Source organism: Pseudozyma flocculosa, assembly GCF_000417875.1.
Source record: "Pseudozyma flocculosa PF-1 unplaced genomic scaffold scaffold00008, whole genome shotgun sequence".
NCBI lineage: Eukaryota > Fungi > Basidiomycota > Ustilaginomycetes > Ustilaginales > Ustilaginaceae > Pseudozyma > Pseudozyma flocculosa.
The window spans coordinates 809,815-826,023 of record NW_006920876.1 but is presented as its reverse complement, the minus strand read 5'-3'; the positions used below and the strand labels follow the sequence as shown (position 1 = coordinate 826,023).

The following is a 16,209-nucleotide window of genomic DNA, read 5'->3' as shown; positions in this document are numbered from 1 at the left end:
GGCCCGCCGCCTGCCGCCTGCCCGCCTGCCCGCCTGCCCGCTTGCGCTGGGCCCCCGCACGAGCCCGCCCACGTTTGACCCAACGGCTGGTCCCCGCGCCTGCCCATCTGTCCGCCCGCGTCGGTATATCAGGCCGCCGCTGCTCCTGGCCTTCCTTCCCGACACCACTTCCACCCTCAACTACTCAATCCAACGCCACCGACTCTCTTCCGCGTCGCACACCTTCACCCCAGCCCCTCCCTCACCCTCGCAACATCCGCATCCGCACCATGTCCGCCCCCCAGCAAAAGTGGAAGATCGCCTTTGGCTGCGACGAGGCCGGCGTCGAGTACAAGAACGCGATCCTCAAGGACTTCCAGGCCGACCCGCGCGTCGAGAGCGTCGTCGACGTCGGCGTCCCCTCCAACGCCGACAAGACGGCCTACCCGCACGTCGCCGTCACCGCCGCGCGCAAGGTGGCCTCGGGCGAGGTCGACCGCGCCCTCCTCATCTGCGGCACCGGCCTCGGCGTCGCCATCTCGGCCAACAAGGTCAACGGCGTCCGCGCCGTCACCGCCCACGACTCGTACTCGGTCGAGCGCTCCGTCCTCTCCAACGACGCACAGGTCCTCTGCATGGGCCAGCGCGTCGTCGGCCTCGAGCTCGCCCGCAAGCTCGCAAAGGAGTGGCTCGGCTACAAGTTTGACCCCTCGAGCGCATCGGCGCCAAAGGTCCAGGCCATTTCCTCGTACGAGGGCGCCTCGTCCCAGTAGGCGGACCAGCCCCGAGAGCAGCAGCAGCAGCAGTAGGGGGTGAGTTTAGAGAGTCAGTATGCCCCCCCGCCTCACCCTCTCAGCCGGCTCTGACGTCTTTTCCGCACGCCGCCCTGCCATGCCATCGTCCAACGCAGACCCCGCCCGCTCGCTGTCGTCCCAGTCACTCCTTGCACCCGTCGCTCGAGAAATAGAAAGCGAGTGAAGCCTTGCCTTGCCCTGTCGTGCTGAGAGTGGCGCCGCGTGTGCATCGCGAGCGTGAATGCATCCTGTCCTGCTCTGTTGCAGAAAAACCTCGCCGGCGGCAAAAGAGAAATGCATTGACGGGGACTCGAACCCCGGTCGAGTCGAATCGGTTAACCGTCGGAACAAACTGACGATGAGGCTGGCAACGACTCATGATACCCCTACACTATCAATGCGCTTATGACATCGACGGCAGAAAAAGTGCTCTATGTAAGAGAAGACAACAGACGGATGGCCGCAGCCGGTGTCTGTCGACCACCTTGCTACTCGTCCGACCAAGCATCGACACCGAGTTTTCCTTGCCTGCTTGCACAGCGAACGGGGAGGCTCACGGGGCTGTCCGAACAGCCTTGGGGTCGGGCTTCTTCCAGCGGCGTTAAGAAGGACGGCCAGGCCTGGACGAGACGCACAGACCATGGGAAAAAAGGGACGGCGAGCGAGCCAACGTCGCTTGCTTCTCCACACGCAACCCCTGCCTGCTGCCGGGCCCGCCCTTGCTTCGTGATCGGCCGGCCGGATGACGAAGGCGGGCGAGCGGGCAGGCCGGCTGGCGAAGCAGCGGGAAAAAGGTGGTCAGGCGCGCACGCACCACAGCCCGACTCCAGCCTGTCCTGGTCTGGCCCCGGCAGCTCGGACCAGCCTCCTCCCCGCCCAGCCCCCCGCGCTAGCATCACTCTCTCTCTCTCGTTTCTGAAAGCAGGCAGGCTAAGCCCACAAGGCCACGCTCCCGGGCAGGCGGGCGAGCGAGCAGGCCAGCCAGCCAGCCAGCCGGCCAGCCTGCCTCGGCCGCCATCGTATATAACCACGCTCCGGCATCTTCCATCCTCCCGACCTCCCTCCACACCGTCGCCACACACCCACGCAACGCACACGCACACCCACGCACCCGACCAACCCACTCAGCCAAACGCCACTTGACAGCCCAACCATCAACATGTCCGAGCACACCCTGCCCCAGCTCCCCTACGGCTACGAGGCCCTCGAGCCCGCCATCTCGACCGAGATCATGACCATCCACCACACAAAGCACCACCAGCTCTACGTCACCAACCTCAACAACGCCATCAAGGCCTACAACTCGGCCATCTCGTCCAACGACGTCCGCAAGCAGATTGAGCTCCAGAGCGCCATCAAGTTCAACGGCGGTGGTGAGTGGACCGGGCGGGCCCCGCAATGGCCAGCCATGGCTCGCGCCCAGAAAGGCACGCGGTTTCTGCGAGCTCGGCGATGCTGACGCGGTTTCTCCTTCTCCGCCTCTTTTCTCCTCTGACGCTCGTCTGGCCATGCACCGCCCCACGCAGGCCACATCAACCACTCGCTCTTCTGGAAGAACCTCGCCCCCACCAGCGCCGGCGGCGGACAGCTCCAGGATGGTGAGTGAACGTTGCCCTGCGGGTCGACGACGACAATGAGCGATACGGAAGGCTGACACTGCCCCCTCCACCCGCATCCTCGCCTCGCCGGCCCTCCGCCCCCACAGGACCGCTCAAGCAGGCCATTGAGCGCGACTTTGGCTCGCTCGACAACCTCAAGACGAGCTTCAACGCCACCATTGCCACCATCCAGGGCTCGGGCTGGGGCTGGCTCGGATTCAACCCCAAGAACAGCAAGCTCGAGGTCGTCACCACCAAGGACCAGGACCCCCTGATCTCGCACCACCCCATCATCGGCGTCGACGCCTGGGAGCACGCCTTCTACCTTCAGTACAAGAACGTCAAGGCCGGTGAGTTTTTGGGCCCGAGCGCACACAGACGGGGCTGTCAGGTGTGTGTGTGTGTGCTTGCATCCGGCAGTCGGCTGACCTCGATGGCATGCCGTCACTCCCCCTCGCCCTTCGCCCTTCGCCCTCTGCAGACTACTTCAAGAACATCTGGTCGGTCATCAACTTCAAGGAGGCCGAGGAGCGCTTCAAGGCCGCCCAGACCGACGCCAAGGCCCGCGTCTAAGCGTTGGCCTCGACCCGTCGGCGGCGACCCAAGCCAAGGCGAAAGTAAGAAGCAGGTGACGTCGCGAACCAAGTCGGCAGGAATGTGTATTTGAACGCCGCGCTGCGAATTCGACGACTTTGAACCGTTCATTCGGGCCCGCTTGGTCGCAGGGCCAGGCGAGACGATCGCGACGATCTGTGCAGCAGCCCCAGGAGGGTGAGTATTGTCTTCCGGGTGCCGGTGGCAGTGGACCGTCGGCGGTCAGCATGTCGCCGCCCATCTGCCGGGCTCGATCCGACGTCGAGGCCGGCGCGGCCGGCGCTACACGAGCGGGGCGGGTTCAACGTCGCGGACCTTGCGGCAGACGAAGAACTCGGGGATATACTGGTAGGTGAGCATCGACTCGAGCACGCCCGTATAGGTCATGGGCGGCAGCGTCTTTCTCTCCTGGGACATCGACACGACACGACACGCGAGGAGACGGGAAGCAAGGCACAGCCGATCCGAGGTCAGAGGGAACGGCACGAGCGGCGTTCGGGCAAGGGCGGACCGCGGTGCGCAGGACAGGACCCACCTCGATCTCGAAGCCAAGCTTGGTGCAAAGGTGCAAGACCTCGTCGAGAGTGAGCTCGATGCTGAGGTGATCCGACCCACCGCCCTCGCCGCCACCACCACCGCCACTGTTCTCAAAGTGCCACAGGAGGGGCCCGACGTTGATCCAGTATCCGCCGACGGGCAGGGCGTGGTTGATGGTCTCGAGGTAGCGGACGACGTTGCGCGCCGTGTCGATAAAGAAGCAGGTGGCGACGGCGTCCCAGGCCGCCTTTTCGTCGGGCTTGGAGTAGACTTCGCAGAACTGCGGATACCAAGAGGGAGGGAGGAGGGAAGGGCGCGAGTGCCAGTCAGCGCACGTCGCGGGCATCGTGGCGCGCCATGATGGGGGTGCGCCCGCGGCGGGGTCGACTCACTTCGCCGGCAACCATGCTAAAGTCGGACGTGGGCGGCAACTGCGAAGGGAGGACGTCGGGTACGCGTACGGGGCGGAGCATGTCGTCTGCGCTCCTCCAGTTGCTGGCCGAGTGGACAAAGGGGTAGACGACGTGCTGGCCGACGCTGGACGTCTTGTTGAGGATGTGGTGCGAGGTGAGGAGCATGTGGAAGCTGAACTCGTTTCCCTGGCAGCTGTAGCCGTGCGAGGCGAGGTCAAAGGCGAGGCGGCCGAGTCCGGAGCCGGGGACGAGGAGGTGGACGCGCCCGCGCTCGTGGCGGGGCAGGGTGGCGAAGCGCGCCTCGATGGCGTCGACGATGGGCGCATAGGCCTGCTGGCGCTCTGGGCGCCCCTCTTGGCTCCAGTCGCGCACGAGCTGCTTGAGGGTGCTCTGGATCTTTTCGACGTCGCTGCCCGAGATCTTTCGCCGCTTGCGCCGTGCGCCGAGGACGGGGCCGCCGTCTTGTCCATCGGAGCGCGGCTGCTGCTGGTGGTGGTGGTGGTGGTGGTGGTCATCTTCGTCGAGGTGGACATCGAGGTCGTCGTCGTCTCCGAGGAAGCCCTTGGAGTCCTGCACGACTTCGGCGAGGAGGTCTGCGTTTCTACGGATGCGATCGTCGATTTCGTCGAGCCTGGCCCTGAAACCCCTGCTGGCAGCCGAGGAGGAGGAGGAGGAGGAGGTGGTGGTGGCGGTGGCGGCGGTGGTGGAAGTGCCTGTGCGAGTGCGGCTGTCGTTGGCGTCGCCGTTGCCGTCGAGCTGTGGGAGCGGGAGGGGCGTGCCGATGTCGGAGAGGAGGTGCTGGTGAGCTCGGGGCAGCGAGTAGTACGACTTGCGGCGCGCATTGTTGGCGGCGAGGCAGTAGGGGAGGTAGCTGTTGGCAAACGAGTCGATGACCTTGGCAAAGTGGGCGCGCTCCTTTGCCGCAGCGTCGTCTTGGCTGCCGCCGTCAACGTCGTCGCCGTGGACGTGAGCGCCGTTTGGAGGGTGTGAGCTGTCTTCCATGATGGACGTCGGATGGGATAGGCGGTGCGGTGGTGGTAGAGGCAGCGAGGACGAGGGCGAGCGAGATAAGGGTGGGAACAGCCAGATGGACCAGGCACGCCGCTCAGCTCGCCCATGCGGGCATCGATCACCTGGTGGGGCCCACCCTGAGAGTCGCATTCAATACGGGCCGTCATCCTGGTCTCGGTCTGATGGCCGTTGGCCTCCTCCTCCCTGCCGTCGGCCTGGGCTTCTGCTCTGCCCGCTGCCCGCTGCTCGCTGGCTCCACGCTCCTCTGCCCTATGCTGGCTGCTGCTCTTGTCTGCTGCCACGCTCATCACCATCCACGACGGCACCACACGTCGCTCCCTGCCGTCGCCAGCATCGCTCCTCGACGCTCTGCTGCCTGCCTGCCTGCCTGCCTGACTCTCGTCCAAAACGCTCCTCCTTGGCTCCTTTGGGCTGACTTGGCCGCCTTTGCTCCGCCTTGCTCTCTGCCTCGCCGCGCCTGCTATTGCACGCGTCAAACTGGCCTGGCCCCTCCCCTCGACACCCTCCTCACCGCCGCCCCTCCAGGTTCAACACCACAGCAACGTCACTCACGCCCTCGCTCGCTCGCTCAGCCGCTGTGCTCATCGACTCGGCGGCCACCACCCCACCAGGACCCGCGAGTCCGTACCCGCACCACGCCAAAATAGCCCCTGCCGCGACGCCAGCCTCGCCGAGTCAGCTTGGCCACCTCATCATCCCGCAAATCCCCTTCGCCTTGCCACTCCCCCTTGCCCCCCCGCCTTGCTTGCCTTGACCCACCATCGCTCCGGCCACTCGACGCTGGACGATGTCAGAGGCCCCGTCGCACCCGCTCAACAACGACGTCCACGCGGCCCCATCGCCCTCGTCGCACTCGGCCCCTCCTTCTCCCCTCGACCATCCTCAGTCCAACACCGCCCGGCAGCACCACTTCACCCCCTCGAGCCTATGCCACGTCATCGACTCCAACGGCCTACACAGACCCGCCACCATCCTCTCGGTGCGCCACATTCCGCCACCTCAACCCGCCAGCGCCACCAAGCGCGGCGTCGTCGCACCCCTCCATGACCCTCCGCCTCCCACCACCCTCTACTACGTCCACGTCCACGGCCAAGACAAGCGGCTAGACGCCTGGGTCGACGCCGCCGACGTCAGGCCGCCCTCTGCCACCGACAATGCTACGCCGTCATCCATCGCGATCGCGACCTCCTCTGCTGCAGGCGCAGCCGCGTCGACCGCCGCCACGCCCGTCTCGGCAGCAAAGGGGAAGCGAAAGAGGGTCAAGCTCGACGATGCAGACGCATTCAGCGACGGCATCCGCTCGCCCACCGTGCGCAGCAGAGTCTCGTCCCCCTCGACGGCAGCCGGCGCCGAAGCTTCCCTTCACGCCACGGCCAGCACCAATGGACGCGCCCAGCGTCAGCGCTCAGCCTCCGACGCCGCCACCGCGGTCCGCAACATAGACAAGTGAGTGCGGGGCCGGGCTCCGTCTTCGCCGTGATCCCGCTGCACACGGACGACTGGCTGACATGCCTCGCCCTCCCTCGGCCTCCTTTTCGTCGCCGTCGCCGCGACATCCGGCAGAGTCTACTACGGCGCCTACGAGATCCGGACGTGGTACTTCAGTCCCTACCCGCTCGAAGACGACCACCCCGCCGACGACCATCATGCCGCCTCTCCGCGCACGGCCGCTGGCGGCAGCAACAGCGCCAGCTCGGCCTTGAACCGCAAAACGACAGCAGCAGCAGCAGCAGCAGCCATGGCAGCGGGCAAGTCGAACGGCATCGGTCGCATCAAGCGCGAAAAGAGCAGCCTCGGCCGCGACACGCCGCCGCGAGACCACACCGCATCCCCTCTCCACCAACCCGCACACCACCACCTCCATCGAGGCCCAGGCGGAGCGCTCGGGGGCTCGGTCAAGGACGCGCCCGCCGTGGCCGCCGTGCTCGACGCCAGCCCGTCAGAGGCGACGACGACGCGCAAGTCTCACCACGCCGCCACCGCCGGCACCAATGGCGCCAGATCCGCCAGTGCCCCGGGCGGACGCAATCTGTGGATCTGCGAGGGCTGCTTCAAGTACATGAAGAGCTACTCGGGATATGCCTTTCACAAGAAGCAGTGCACCTACTCGCACCCGCCCGGGCGCAAGGTCTACGAGCGCGGCGGCCACATCATCTGGGAGGTCGATGGCGCCGATGCCAAGGTGGGTTCTCGTGCTGCTTGCGCGATCGTGAGTGCGTGCAGACGACCCGACCTCGGACGCTGACTTGTCACCACACCATCCTGGCCGTGTCTGTGCCACCGCCCTCGCTGCTGCTGCTGCTGCTGCTGCTGCTGCTGCTGCTGCTGCCGCCGTCGCCGACGCCACCCGTAGCTCTACGCGCAGAATCTATCGCTATTCGGCAAGCTCTTCATCGACCACAAGACGCTCTACTTTGACGTGGAGCCGTTCCTGTTCTACGTGCTGACCGAGGCGCAGTCGTCGTCGTTTGACCACGCCGTCGGCTTCTTCAGCAAGGAAAAGCAGAGCTACGACGACTACAACCTGGCGTGCATCATCACCTTTCCGCCGTTCCAGCGCAAGTCGTTTGGCACGCTCATGATCGAGTTCAGCTACGCCCTCTCGGCGCGCCAGGGCATGCTGGGCACGCCCGAGCGGCCGCTCTCGGACCTCGGTCTCAAGGGATACGTGAGCTTCTGGAGTGCCGTCGTCGTCCGGACGCTTCTCATCGCCTTTGGCAACGGCGGCGGCGGTGCGGGAGGGGAAGGAACGGGAGGCGTCGATGAAGATGAGGGTGATGGGGAAGGCCGGCAGAGGTGGGCAAAGATGGACGAGAGGAGTAGGGCATGCGCCAAACTCAAGACGTTGGAGACGAGGTGCAGCCTGCTCGGCCTGCCCCGCGAGGCCATCGAGCAGGACGGCCTGGACGAGGTGCGGGAGGCGTGCAGGTCCAAGGTCGACAAGGACGAGAGGCGGGCGGCCAGGGTGGTCGCAGCGTCACCTTCTGCACCCGCATCGGCCACGGATGCAGTCGGCGCCGGCGGCGAGCGAAAGGGACTGACCATACGGCTTCGGCGTAAGATCAAGACCGACGACGCCGCCGAAGCACAGCCCGACGAGCCTCCAACGACTAGGAGGACGACGAGGAGGAGGACGAGCATCAAGGTGTCGGACAGCGAGAGCGAGGACGGAAGTGCGAGCGATGAGGATGGCGACAGCGAGGAAGACGAGTACAGCGACGAGGACAGTGACGACGATGAGGAAGAGGAGGACGAGGATGGTCAAGGAGCGGGAGAGGACGACGATCTGTACGTCGACAACGGGCAGACGTCGCGGGCGCATGGCCGTCCAACGCGGAGCAGCGATCGCAAACCAGCAGCGGCGTCAGCGGCGCATATGGCAAGACCGACCACGGCGACGGCGACAGCGGCGGGGGGCAGGACGTTGCGGGAGCGTCGTACGAGGAGGAGCGAAGGTGCCTCTGCATCGACGATGCACGGGACGCCTCAACCGCTCACCGTCTCGACCACGACCAACGCCACCTCGGCATCATCGACGAGCAGCGGCGCGGGACCCAGGGCAAAACGCTATCCCGCCCATCCGGCACTGCTGCTCTCTACCCTCGACGATTTTCCTTCCTCCTCTTCGACTTCGACTTCGACGGCGACGGCGACGACGACCATGACGGTAGAAACGACGCTGGACCTCCTCTCCAAGACGACGCACCTCCGAACCGAAGACATTGCCGTCGCACTGGCGGAATGCGGTCTCGTCTCCTGTCGTCTCCCGGCGCACCCTCCAGACGCCACTGCAGCTCCGGCTACCGACGAGGGAGGGCACAGAGGGGGAGGAGAGGACGGTCAGATGGGGATCGTCCTGACCTCAAAGGCGGTTCGGGCCGTTGCGCGCCGTAGAAAAGTCAGAGAGGCCGTCTTGGACCCGGACTGTCTTTTGATCTAGCCCCGGCCCCTCTCCCGCCCCCCGGTCGGCACGCTCGTCAGTGTCGTCGTCGAGCCGCACGACCGTCGGGGGACTCGCTTGCCCATTCGATGGTGATCGCGGTGTCAGCGAGACTCAGCGGCCGGCTTAGGCCTCAGTCGGATGACCTTGGGCAGCGACGATGGCAGCCACCTGATCGACGCCGCCGCCGCCGCAGCAAGAACAGCAGGGGACCAAACAAGCGGGAGGGCAAAGAGGAACCGTCGCTTTTCTTGTTTCGTAATCCATCGCACCGTATCCATCTCATCCCATCCCATTTCGTCTACTCGATGCTGCAGGGCATTACGACCAGGGGCTGCAGGTTCATGGTCCGGCCTCGACATCGAGGTCGCTGCCGAAGCGGGCGGCGCCACCGCTAGCGCCTCCCCGGTCGGGGAGGTCTGGCAAAGGAGCCTTTGAGTTCCTCCGTTGGCAGAACCGACGACGACGACGCCGAGCCGGCTTCTTCTGCGATCCCGTCCCCAGAAGAAAGGCCAAAGACGTGTCGTTCTTTGGCCAGCACTTCTTCCACCTCGGCCAGGATCGACGTGTGTGTCAGGTCTTGCGGGTCCGACGACTCGATCTGCTCATCATTCGATCGATCGATCGACGGGGAAGAAAAGAGGGGTTGGAAGAAGGGAAAGACGAGACGGGACGGGTCAGATCATTATCTCCGCAGGCAAACGCGACGCAAAGGGAGTGAAACAGGGGATGGCAAGCCGCAAGCCCGACCGACCTTTTTCACGACGCGCAACCCGGCCATGCCCTTGACGTGGTTGAGCGTCGAGAGGACGTTGGACGAGTACATCATGCGCGACTTGACGCTGCTGCCGGCGGGGCAGTAGTAGAGCATGACGACCTTGCTCTCGCCGCTCGCCGATCCCCCCGCCTCCTTGCCGTCCTGGAAGCGGTAGAAGGCCATGCGCGGCTCGTCCTTCCACCGTTGGACCAGGTCGGCCGGCAGCACAAACGACGGCGCCTCGTCGAGCTCGACCGTCTCGTTGGCCACGTCGATGCACAGCACCACCAGGTTCCACTCGGACGTGCCCGACGCCGTTGTCCCGAGCCCCTGCAGCGCCTCGGCGACGCCCTCGGCCCAGCGGAAGCCCACCTTGGGCCCGCCGTGGCCGCCGCCGCTGCCGCCCGGGACGCGCGACGTCGCGTGACTGACTCGATCCGCAGCCTGCGCCTTTCGCAGCTCGACTAGGTCCTGCTCGCGCTGCGTCAGGCCGCTTGCCGGGCCCGTGCCATAGCCAACCCGCGTCTCGCCCTTGGACGGCGCTGACGCTGGCGCAGACGCCGACGGAGCGCTGCCGTTGCCATTGGCGGTCTCGACGTCGTCGCGCGACTCGAGATAGGTCGATGAAGGCACCGTTGGCTGCGACAGCGGCCCTTGTCCCGGACGGCCCTCGACTTGCGTCGCGAGGCTCGGCGTCGAGGGCTGCGAAGGGTTCTTGGCTTCCGCCCGCTCCTCTTGCCGGTGGAGCTGCTCGGATGTGGGCTGGTGGCTCTCTTCGGCCTCCTGCACCGCCACGGATGCCGACACGAGCTTGGCCGAGGGGACAGTGGGCTGCGAGAGCGAGTCGGCCTGTCCCGCGGCGATCGAGGGCGTCGAGGGCTCTTCGACTGCATTCCTCTCTGCCTCGCCATCGAGATCCGCAGGCGGCATCGGCGGTGCAGGAGAAGGGGCGACAGCCGCCTCATCGTCCTGCGAGACAGCCTCCGAGGCGGCAGCGGGGGCTGCCGGGGCCTCTCCGTGCTCCTTGGCGGCCGCCTTTTCCTCGAGCCCAGGGTCCTTGAAGGCGTTGGTGAGCAGGTGCGAGTTGAAGCGTTTCGGCGCGGGCATCGCCGTTGGCTTGTCGTCGACCGGACGAGCGTCTTCTGCGACGGCGGCGCTGGGCACGCTGGCCGAGTGCTCCGGAGCAGCCGCAGGCGGCACAGCGGGAGCGGCTGCAGGCTGGCTCTCCTCGACGCCACTGCCGTCGCCGTTGCCGCTGCCAGCGGCTTCACCTTCGCCTGCGGCCCTAAGCATGTTGGCGAGGCCAGAGCGGGCGCCAAAGGTCCTCCTGGCTCCGCCGGAGCCGGTACCAGCGGCTTCTGCGGCGGACACGCCCGCCGTCTTGAGCTGCGGGTTCTGGTAGTCGTGTTTGCGGCTGTTGCGCAGCTTCGTGGGCCAGTTGAAGTCGCGCGGCGTAGAGCCAAAGATGGTGTCTAGGAAGCGGCGCTCGGTGAGGCCGGCCATGAGCGAGGCGCGGGTGAGGGCGTACTGCATCTTTTCCTTGATCTGCGGGCGGGCGAAGGAACGAGGGGGAGGCGGGAGGATCAGTACGGGTGCAGGCGGTGAGATGGCAATCGAGAGCCCAAGGATTCCGAGTGGCTGACCTTTGCGCCGTCTGGCTGATATGCGCAGCAGATCCACTCCCACTCTCCGCTGGCGGCCTGGCTGTCGAGGCGGAAGAGGGCATATCCGCTACGGTTGGGGTCGGGCGTGAAGAGTTTCTCGAGAACGGGTTCGAAGTCCTCCCGGTCGGTCGAGCTGGGCAGGAGGGTGTTTACAAGGTGGAGCGCCTTGCCGTCGTTCTGGACGAGGATGGCGCGCACCTGGCCCGCCGTCGGAAGCGATGCATCGTCAAAAGCGCGGCGGAGGCCGTCGTCGACGGGGATGTTGTTCATCTCGGCGGCGGCGGCGGTGGCAGCGAGTAGGGATGGGCGAGACAGGGCAGGGAAAGAAGCGAGGGTGTGCGTAGGAAGGGGCGCGGTCGGGCAGAGCAAGTGACGATGGAATTCGCAGCAGGGCGAGCACCTCTCGATGGCTGCGGGTATGCAAGAGGCAAGAGGTAGAGACGAAGAGGGAGAGGCGATCGCGTGGGTGCGGGAGGGTGAGAGGAGAGCTGGATCGAGGGCGATGACAGCAAGGCCCCCCGCCCATCCCCCCGCGCTCCACGGACGTCAGGGCACCGGGCCCGTGCGTGGAGCGCGACCGAGGTCTCGGCCGGCTGAAGAATGTGCACCAGCCCGCGGATTTATCTGGGCCAAGGGCCTTCAAGTTGGAATTCCTGCTGATCTGATGCTGTGGCATGGAACAAAGCCAAGCACAGCAGGATAGTAGGACTGCCCTCACTGGAGCAAAATTGTGAATTTCCACCCTTTCTGCCCAGAACCACCTCTGGCCTCTCCCTGGCACCTTGCAGAGCATACATGGACCTCCTGCATGGCTCATTCTGTAGAGCAGAGCAAGCTAAGCACTTGGATACGCATTGCAGGTGCCTTCAATACCAAGGTTGTGTAGCAGGGGCCCTTGCACAGCAGGAAGATGCTCGTCACACGGGGAAATGTCAAAAAAGAAACGTGCGTCCGGCGAGAATCGAACTCGCGTCCTCTGCTAACTTACCCTGGTCCAGCGGAACGAGTGGTAATGGAAGGCAGAGATAATAACCATTATACGACAGACGCCGCTGATGATATTTCAAGAAACAAATTGTCATTCTATACTCAAGTCACCAGTTATGGTTGTGACAAGCTTCCAGAGGACGGGTCATAGTGCGATTCTGCTGCGATCAGATGTCGATGCTTACTGTGGGGGTGCGCAGTGCGGGACCCAGACATTCGGGCCGCGTACATGGCGACAGTCGAGAGCACCTCCATTCTCTCTCCCTTAGCACATTCGTATCTGGTGTAAATCTTCGAGACCTATCACGTGATGGTCCGAGTTAGTCGACTCGTTTCTCCGGTGGAGGTGGCCTAGCGGCATGGCGTGAGATTGCAAAAATAGACGACCTTAAGATCCCGGGTTCGAGTCCCGGCCACCACTTGCTTTTTTTCCCCCTTGTCCTGCTCCGTGCCTGCGCCGGGTTCACGCCTGGGATGATGTCACGTTGGAAGGGTGCGTGTTTTTGAGAGAGCTGGGACGCGGCCTGGCCCTGGTTGTCTCACCATCCATCATCCCGCCAGCCCCTACCCATCGGTCTGCCTCTTGGACGGCAGATTGAGATTCTACGCTTTCCTACTTAGCTTGTGCGGCCACATCTACGCCGACTCTTGCTTCCCTGCGAGCGCAATCGCGCAAGGAGCCGATATCGTAACGCTGCGCACGGACTGCCACGGCCGCACCGCCTACCTCTCGCCAGTCGACCCTGAAGCGTGCTCCTTGCTGCCACCACCACCACCACCACGGCAACGACCACCACCACTCTTTGTCCACACGACCACTGGCACCGCTCCTGCTCCAACGCAACCACCGACGCCTTCTCCCTCACAATGGTAAGCAGTAGCGACCTGTCGAAGCGACGCCGGCAGACGACCGTGGAGCTGACCGCTGGCGCTGCTCTTGGACCCCCGCCTGCAGACGACCGAGGCGCGCCTGCGCATCTCGCCCACCTCGCTCGAGGAGAAGCCGCACCCGCTCTCGACGTCGCCGCACTCTCCGGACCGGCGCTCGCCGATGCCGCCGGCCGCGACGCTGTCGTTGAGCAACCCGTCGCCTCCCGCCGAGGTGGAAGCGACGCTGACCCGCCTCACTGCGCACCAGGGCGTGCTGGGCTGCCTGGTCCTCTCGCGCACCGATGGCCTCGTGATCCGCAGCGGCGGCCAGATGTTTGAGCCCAGCGGACCCGGTGCGAGGGAGCGGGCCGAGTCGCTGAAAAAGGTCGTCAGGCTCGTCAAGAACTGCGTCGGCATCACCAGCGACGAGGTCAAGAACGTCGACGGCAGCGTGAGTTCCAGGTGGTCGGCCAGCCGACCGACGTGGTTGGTGTGTACTGGCCTCGCAGAGTGGATGCTGACGATGCCGCTCCGTACCTCTCTGTCTTGGCCCTGACCGTGTCACCCGCGGCAGGACGAGCTCGGCTTCCTCCGCATCCGCACGCGCAAGTACGAGATCATGATCACGCCCAACGACAAGTACCTGCTCGTGGTGCTGCAGGTGAGTTCGGTGGAGCTCGTCTCTGTACAGCCGCACTGCGCGACCGTCACTGACCGCGTCGGGCAACCATCCCCCCTTTTGGTGGAACAGGACCCGACTGCAGGCCCGTGAAGCACTCGGTCGCCGCCTACCGAACCGTCCTGGACTCGGACACGCCCGCGCACACCCTCTGTTCCTCACGACTACGCATTGCAGACCTTCCGATAGACGCGATCGCCGAATATACCCCTTCTTTGAGCTGCACACGCCGACGAGTTGGAACGTCATGTCGCTGGCTCACGAGGCTGCGTCTGCACTTCCTCCTGCGCCTGCGCCTCCCGGATCACCTTGACCAGGTCCTCTGCCTTGAGCCTGTGCCGAAAGATTTCTGCAAGACGGCGATGGCATGGCGCACAGCGACTCGGCATTAGCGCGCGTGCTGTGAGCGGTCAAAAGGAGGGTGCAGCCAAGCCAGTGCTTCGCTGCGGCCGACTCGACTGCTGTACTCGCCTTTGTCGTCGAGGTGCAGGACGGGGATGTCGTACTGGTACTTTCGTCGCCACTTTGCGACGTCTGGCAGGGAATCGTCGCGGATGTTGTAGGTGGACAGGGCGAGGGGGACGACGTTTGCGGCCTTTTCGATTTCGATGCGCATCACGGTGCAGAGGTCGCACTGGGGACCCGTGTAGAGCGTGAGGCGTGCCTGGCCCGCTGGCGGCGGCGGCGGCGGCGGCGCGGTCGGAGTCGTGCTGCGGATCGACGAGGTGGCAAAGTAGTGGCGGGCGAGTCCGGCGAGGCGGGACAGTCGCAGCGGGCCACGGTAGGCCGACGGAGCTGACGGGCCCACGACCGACGGCGCAAGGAAAGCGGAGAGGGTGTTGAGCATCATCGTGGCTCTATCCATGCGCGGATCGGTCTGGAAGATGCTTGCTTGGAGTGCAGTTGCGTGGTTTTGTGAGCGTCGAGCCTCGTCTGGACGAAGGCCAACAAGGCAGGCGAAGCTAAGCAAGCAAGCAAGCAAGCAAGCCAGGCGGCGGGCAGAGGGCCCCGTTGATCGGTCGAGCAACGCAGGACCCTGAGGTCCCGGGCGGCGGGAGCCGTATGCGAGGAGGGGGGCTGTGGCGGGCTCCGCGCTTTGCCTGCCTGCCGCTGCCTGCCTGCCTGCCTGCCTGCCCGCCTGTTTTGCCGGTGTGTTTCGTTTCGATCGACATTGCAGCCGGCTGTGTGCGGTAAGATGCGATGCGATGCTGGGTGTAGGCCGGGAGCTGGACTGCGGTCTCGCTCGTCTCCGCTGAGCAGCGCAAGAGCGGGGTCGAGAGCGGTACGGTGCTGCCTTTGGACATCCGCCATCAACATCAAGTCGAGAATCTCAGAAGTGGCTGAGTTTTGAGAGCACGCGGGTGGGCGGAGACGCAATAGCGCTCGAAACAGGCAGGCAAGCGCGGCGAGTCGGACGCCAAGGCATCCAGGGGTAACCACTCTGAGGCAGCCCCCCAGCAAAGGCCAGGCAAGGACGGGGAGGGCCATGCATCGCCTCCGCCCTTCTTAAGATGCGGCCGACGTTCCGTTTGGCCGTATGAGGTCGTCGTCGTCGTCATTCTCGCTGCCCGGCACTAGTCTCCGCCGCTGATCCTCCCGTCGGTCCTGATGGCTCTCTACTGTAGAAGGCTGCCGTGGATGTACATACAGCAGTTACTCTTCCTCTTGGCGGATCCCTTTTGGCTCGTTCTGCCAATAGAGTCCAACGCAAGGGAACCTCGCGGGACCGCACAATCAATCATGCTCTCTGCCTTGCTCCGGGCTTCAGATGCCATTGCGCCCAAAATGGGTTTCGTCCCGTTGCTGATGCTGCTTGCTGCTGCTGCTGCTCCGCTGCCGCTGCCGCTGCAGTTTGGACGCGGGGGCGCCGCCTGAGGTGTTGTCGACAGGCCGGCCTTTCACTACTCTGCGGGCAGCTCTGTTGCTGCAAGCGACGCTTCTGCTGATCCCTCTGTCGACGCCCGCGATGGGCGGGTCACGTCGGTTTGTTTATGGCAATTTGCCTTCTTCCATCGCTGGGCACTCTACCGCCCTCGCCGACCTAGCGAGAGCAACGCAGGGCGCTGTCGGCCGCCATCCTGCCTGCCTCAGCCTCGACGAGCTGGTACGCAAGGGGCTCGACTTCGGCCGGCACCGTCGCCATCTCATAGAACAAGACAACCACGAGGTCTGGTACCGTTACCAAACGGACCATCGCACTCATCACCTCCTGGACGACGGGGAGCGAGCGCAGGCTGGGTCAGCGAAAGAGCCCGGGTGGGGGACACACACGTACTGCTGTCGGCGGAACTCCACAGGCAGACAGGTGGGACCGGGACCGCTGCGCTGCTGTTGCAAATGAAAGCTAGGTGCCGTTGTTGTACGG

General features: G+C 65.0%; 7 protein-coding genes across 7 annotated transcripts; 4 read left to right on the top strand and 3 right to left on the bottom strand.

The window, feature by feature from the left end:
* Positions 1–269: 269 nt before the first annotated feature.
* On the top strand, positions 270–752 carry PFL1_02942 (uncharacterized protein; the record flags this gene model as incomplete). Its single annotated transcript, XM_007880454.1, has 1 exon — positions 270–752. One exon carries the CDS (start codon positions 270–272, stop codon positions 750–752), a length of 483 nt encoding a protein of 160 aa, XP_007878645.1.
* A 1,180-nt stretch (positions 753–1,932) lies between these two features.
* Positions 1,933–2,944, top strand: PFL1_02941 (uncharacterized protein; the record flags this gene model as incomplete). Its single annotated transcript, XM_007880453.1, has 4 exons — positions 1,933–2,146; positions 2,300–2,371; positions 2,479–2,721; positions 2,853–2,944. 4 exons carry the CDS (start codon positions 1,933–1,935, stop codon positions 2,942–2,944), a joined length of 621 nt encoding a protein of 206 aa, XP_007878644.1.
* A 303-nt stretch (positions 2,945–3,247) lies between these two features.
* PFL1_02940 (uncharacterized protein) lies at positions 3,248–4,917 on the bottom strand (the record flags this gene model as incomplete). Its single annotated transcript, XM_007880452.1, has 3 exons — positions 3,248–3,373; positions 3,501–3,782; positions 3,895–4,917. 3 exons carry the CDS (start codon positions 4,915–4,917, stop codon positions 3,248–3,250), a joined length of 1,431 nt encoding a protein of 476 aa, XP_007878643.1.
* Positions 4,918–5,734: 817 nt separating this feature from the next.
* PFL1_02939 (uncharacterized protein) lies at positions 5,735–8,887 on the top strand (the record flags this gene model as incomplete). Its single annotated transcript, XM_007880451.1, has 3 exons — positions 5,735–6,393; positions 6,511–7,129; positions 7,301–8,887. The coding sequence occupies 3 exons, from the start codon at positions 5,735–5,737 to the stop codon at positions 8,885–8,887; spliced, it is 2,865 nt and encodes a 954-aa protein (XP_007878642.1).
* Positions 8,888–9,281: 394 nt separating this feature from the next.
* On the bottom strand, positions 9,282–11,578 carry PFL1_02938 (uncharacterized protein; the record flags this gene model as incomplete). The annotated part of the gene is made up of 3 exons (XM_007880450.1): positions 9,282–9,488; positions 9,642–11,189; positions 11,288–11,578. The coding sequence occupies 3 exons, from the start codon at positions 11,576–11,578 to the stop codon at positions 9,282–9,284; spliced, it is 2,046 nt and encodes a 681-aa protein (XP_007878641.1).
* A 1,584-nt stretch (positions 11,579–13,162) lies between these two features.
* Positions 13,163–13,937, top strand: PFL1_02937 (uncharacterized protein; the record flags this gene model as incomplete). Its single annotated transcript, XM_007880449.1, has 4 exons — positions 13,163–13,165; positions 13,251–13,616; positions 13,740–13,826; positions 13,917–13,937. 4 exons carry the CDS (start codon positions 13,163–13,165, stop codon positions 13,935–13,937), a joined length of 477 nt encoding a protein of 158 aa, XP_007878640.1.
* A 152-nt stretch (positions 13,938–14,089) lies between these two features.
* Positions 14,090–14,694, bottom strand: PFL1_02936 (uncharacterized protein; the record flags this gene model as incomplete). The annotated part of the gene is made up of 2 exons (XM_007880448.1): positions 14,090–14,193; positions 14,304–14,694. The coding sequence occupies 2 exons, from the start codon at positions 14,692–14,694 to the stop codon at positions 14,090–14,092; spliced, it is 495 nt and encodes a 164-aa protein (XP_007878639.1).
* Between the last annotated feature and the right edge of the window lie 1,515 nt (positions 14,695–16,209).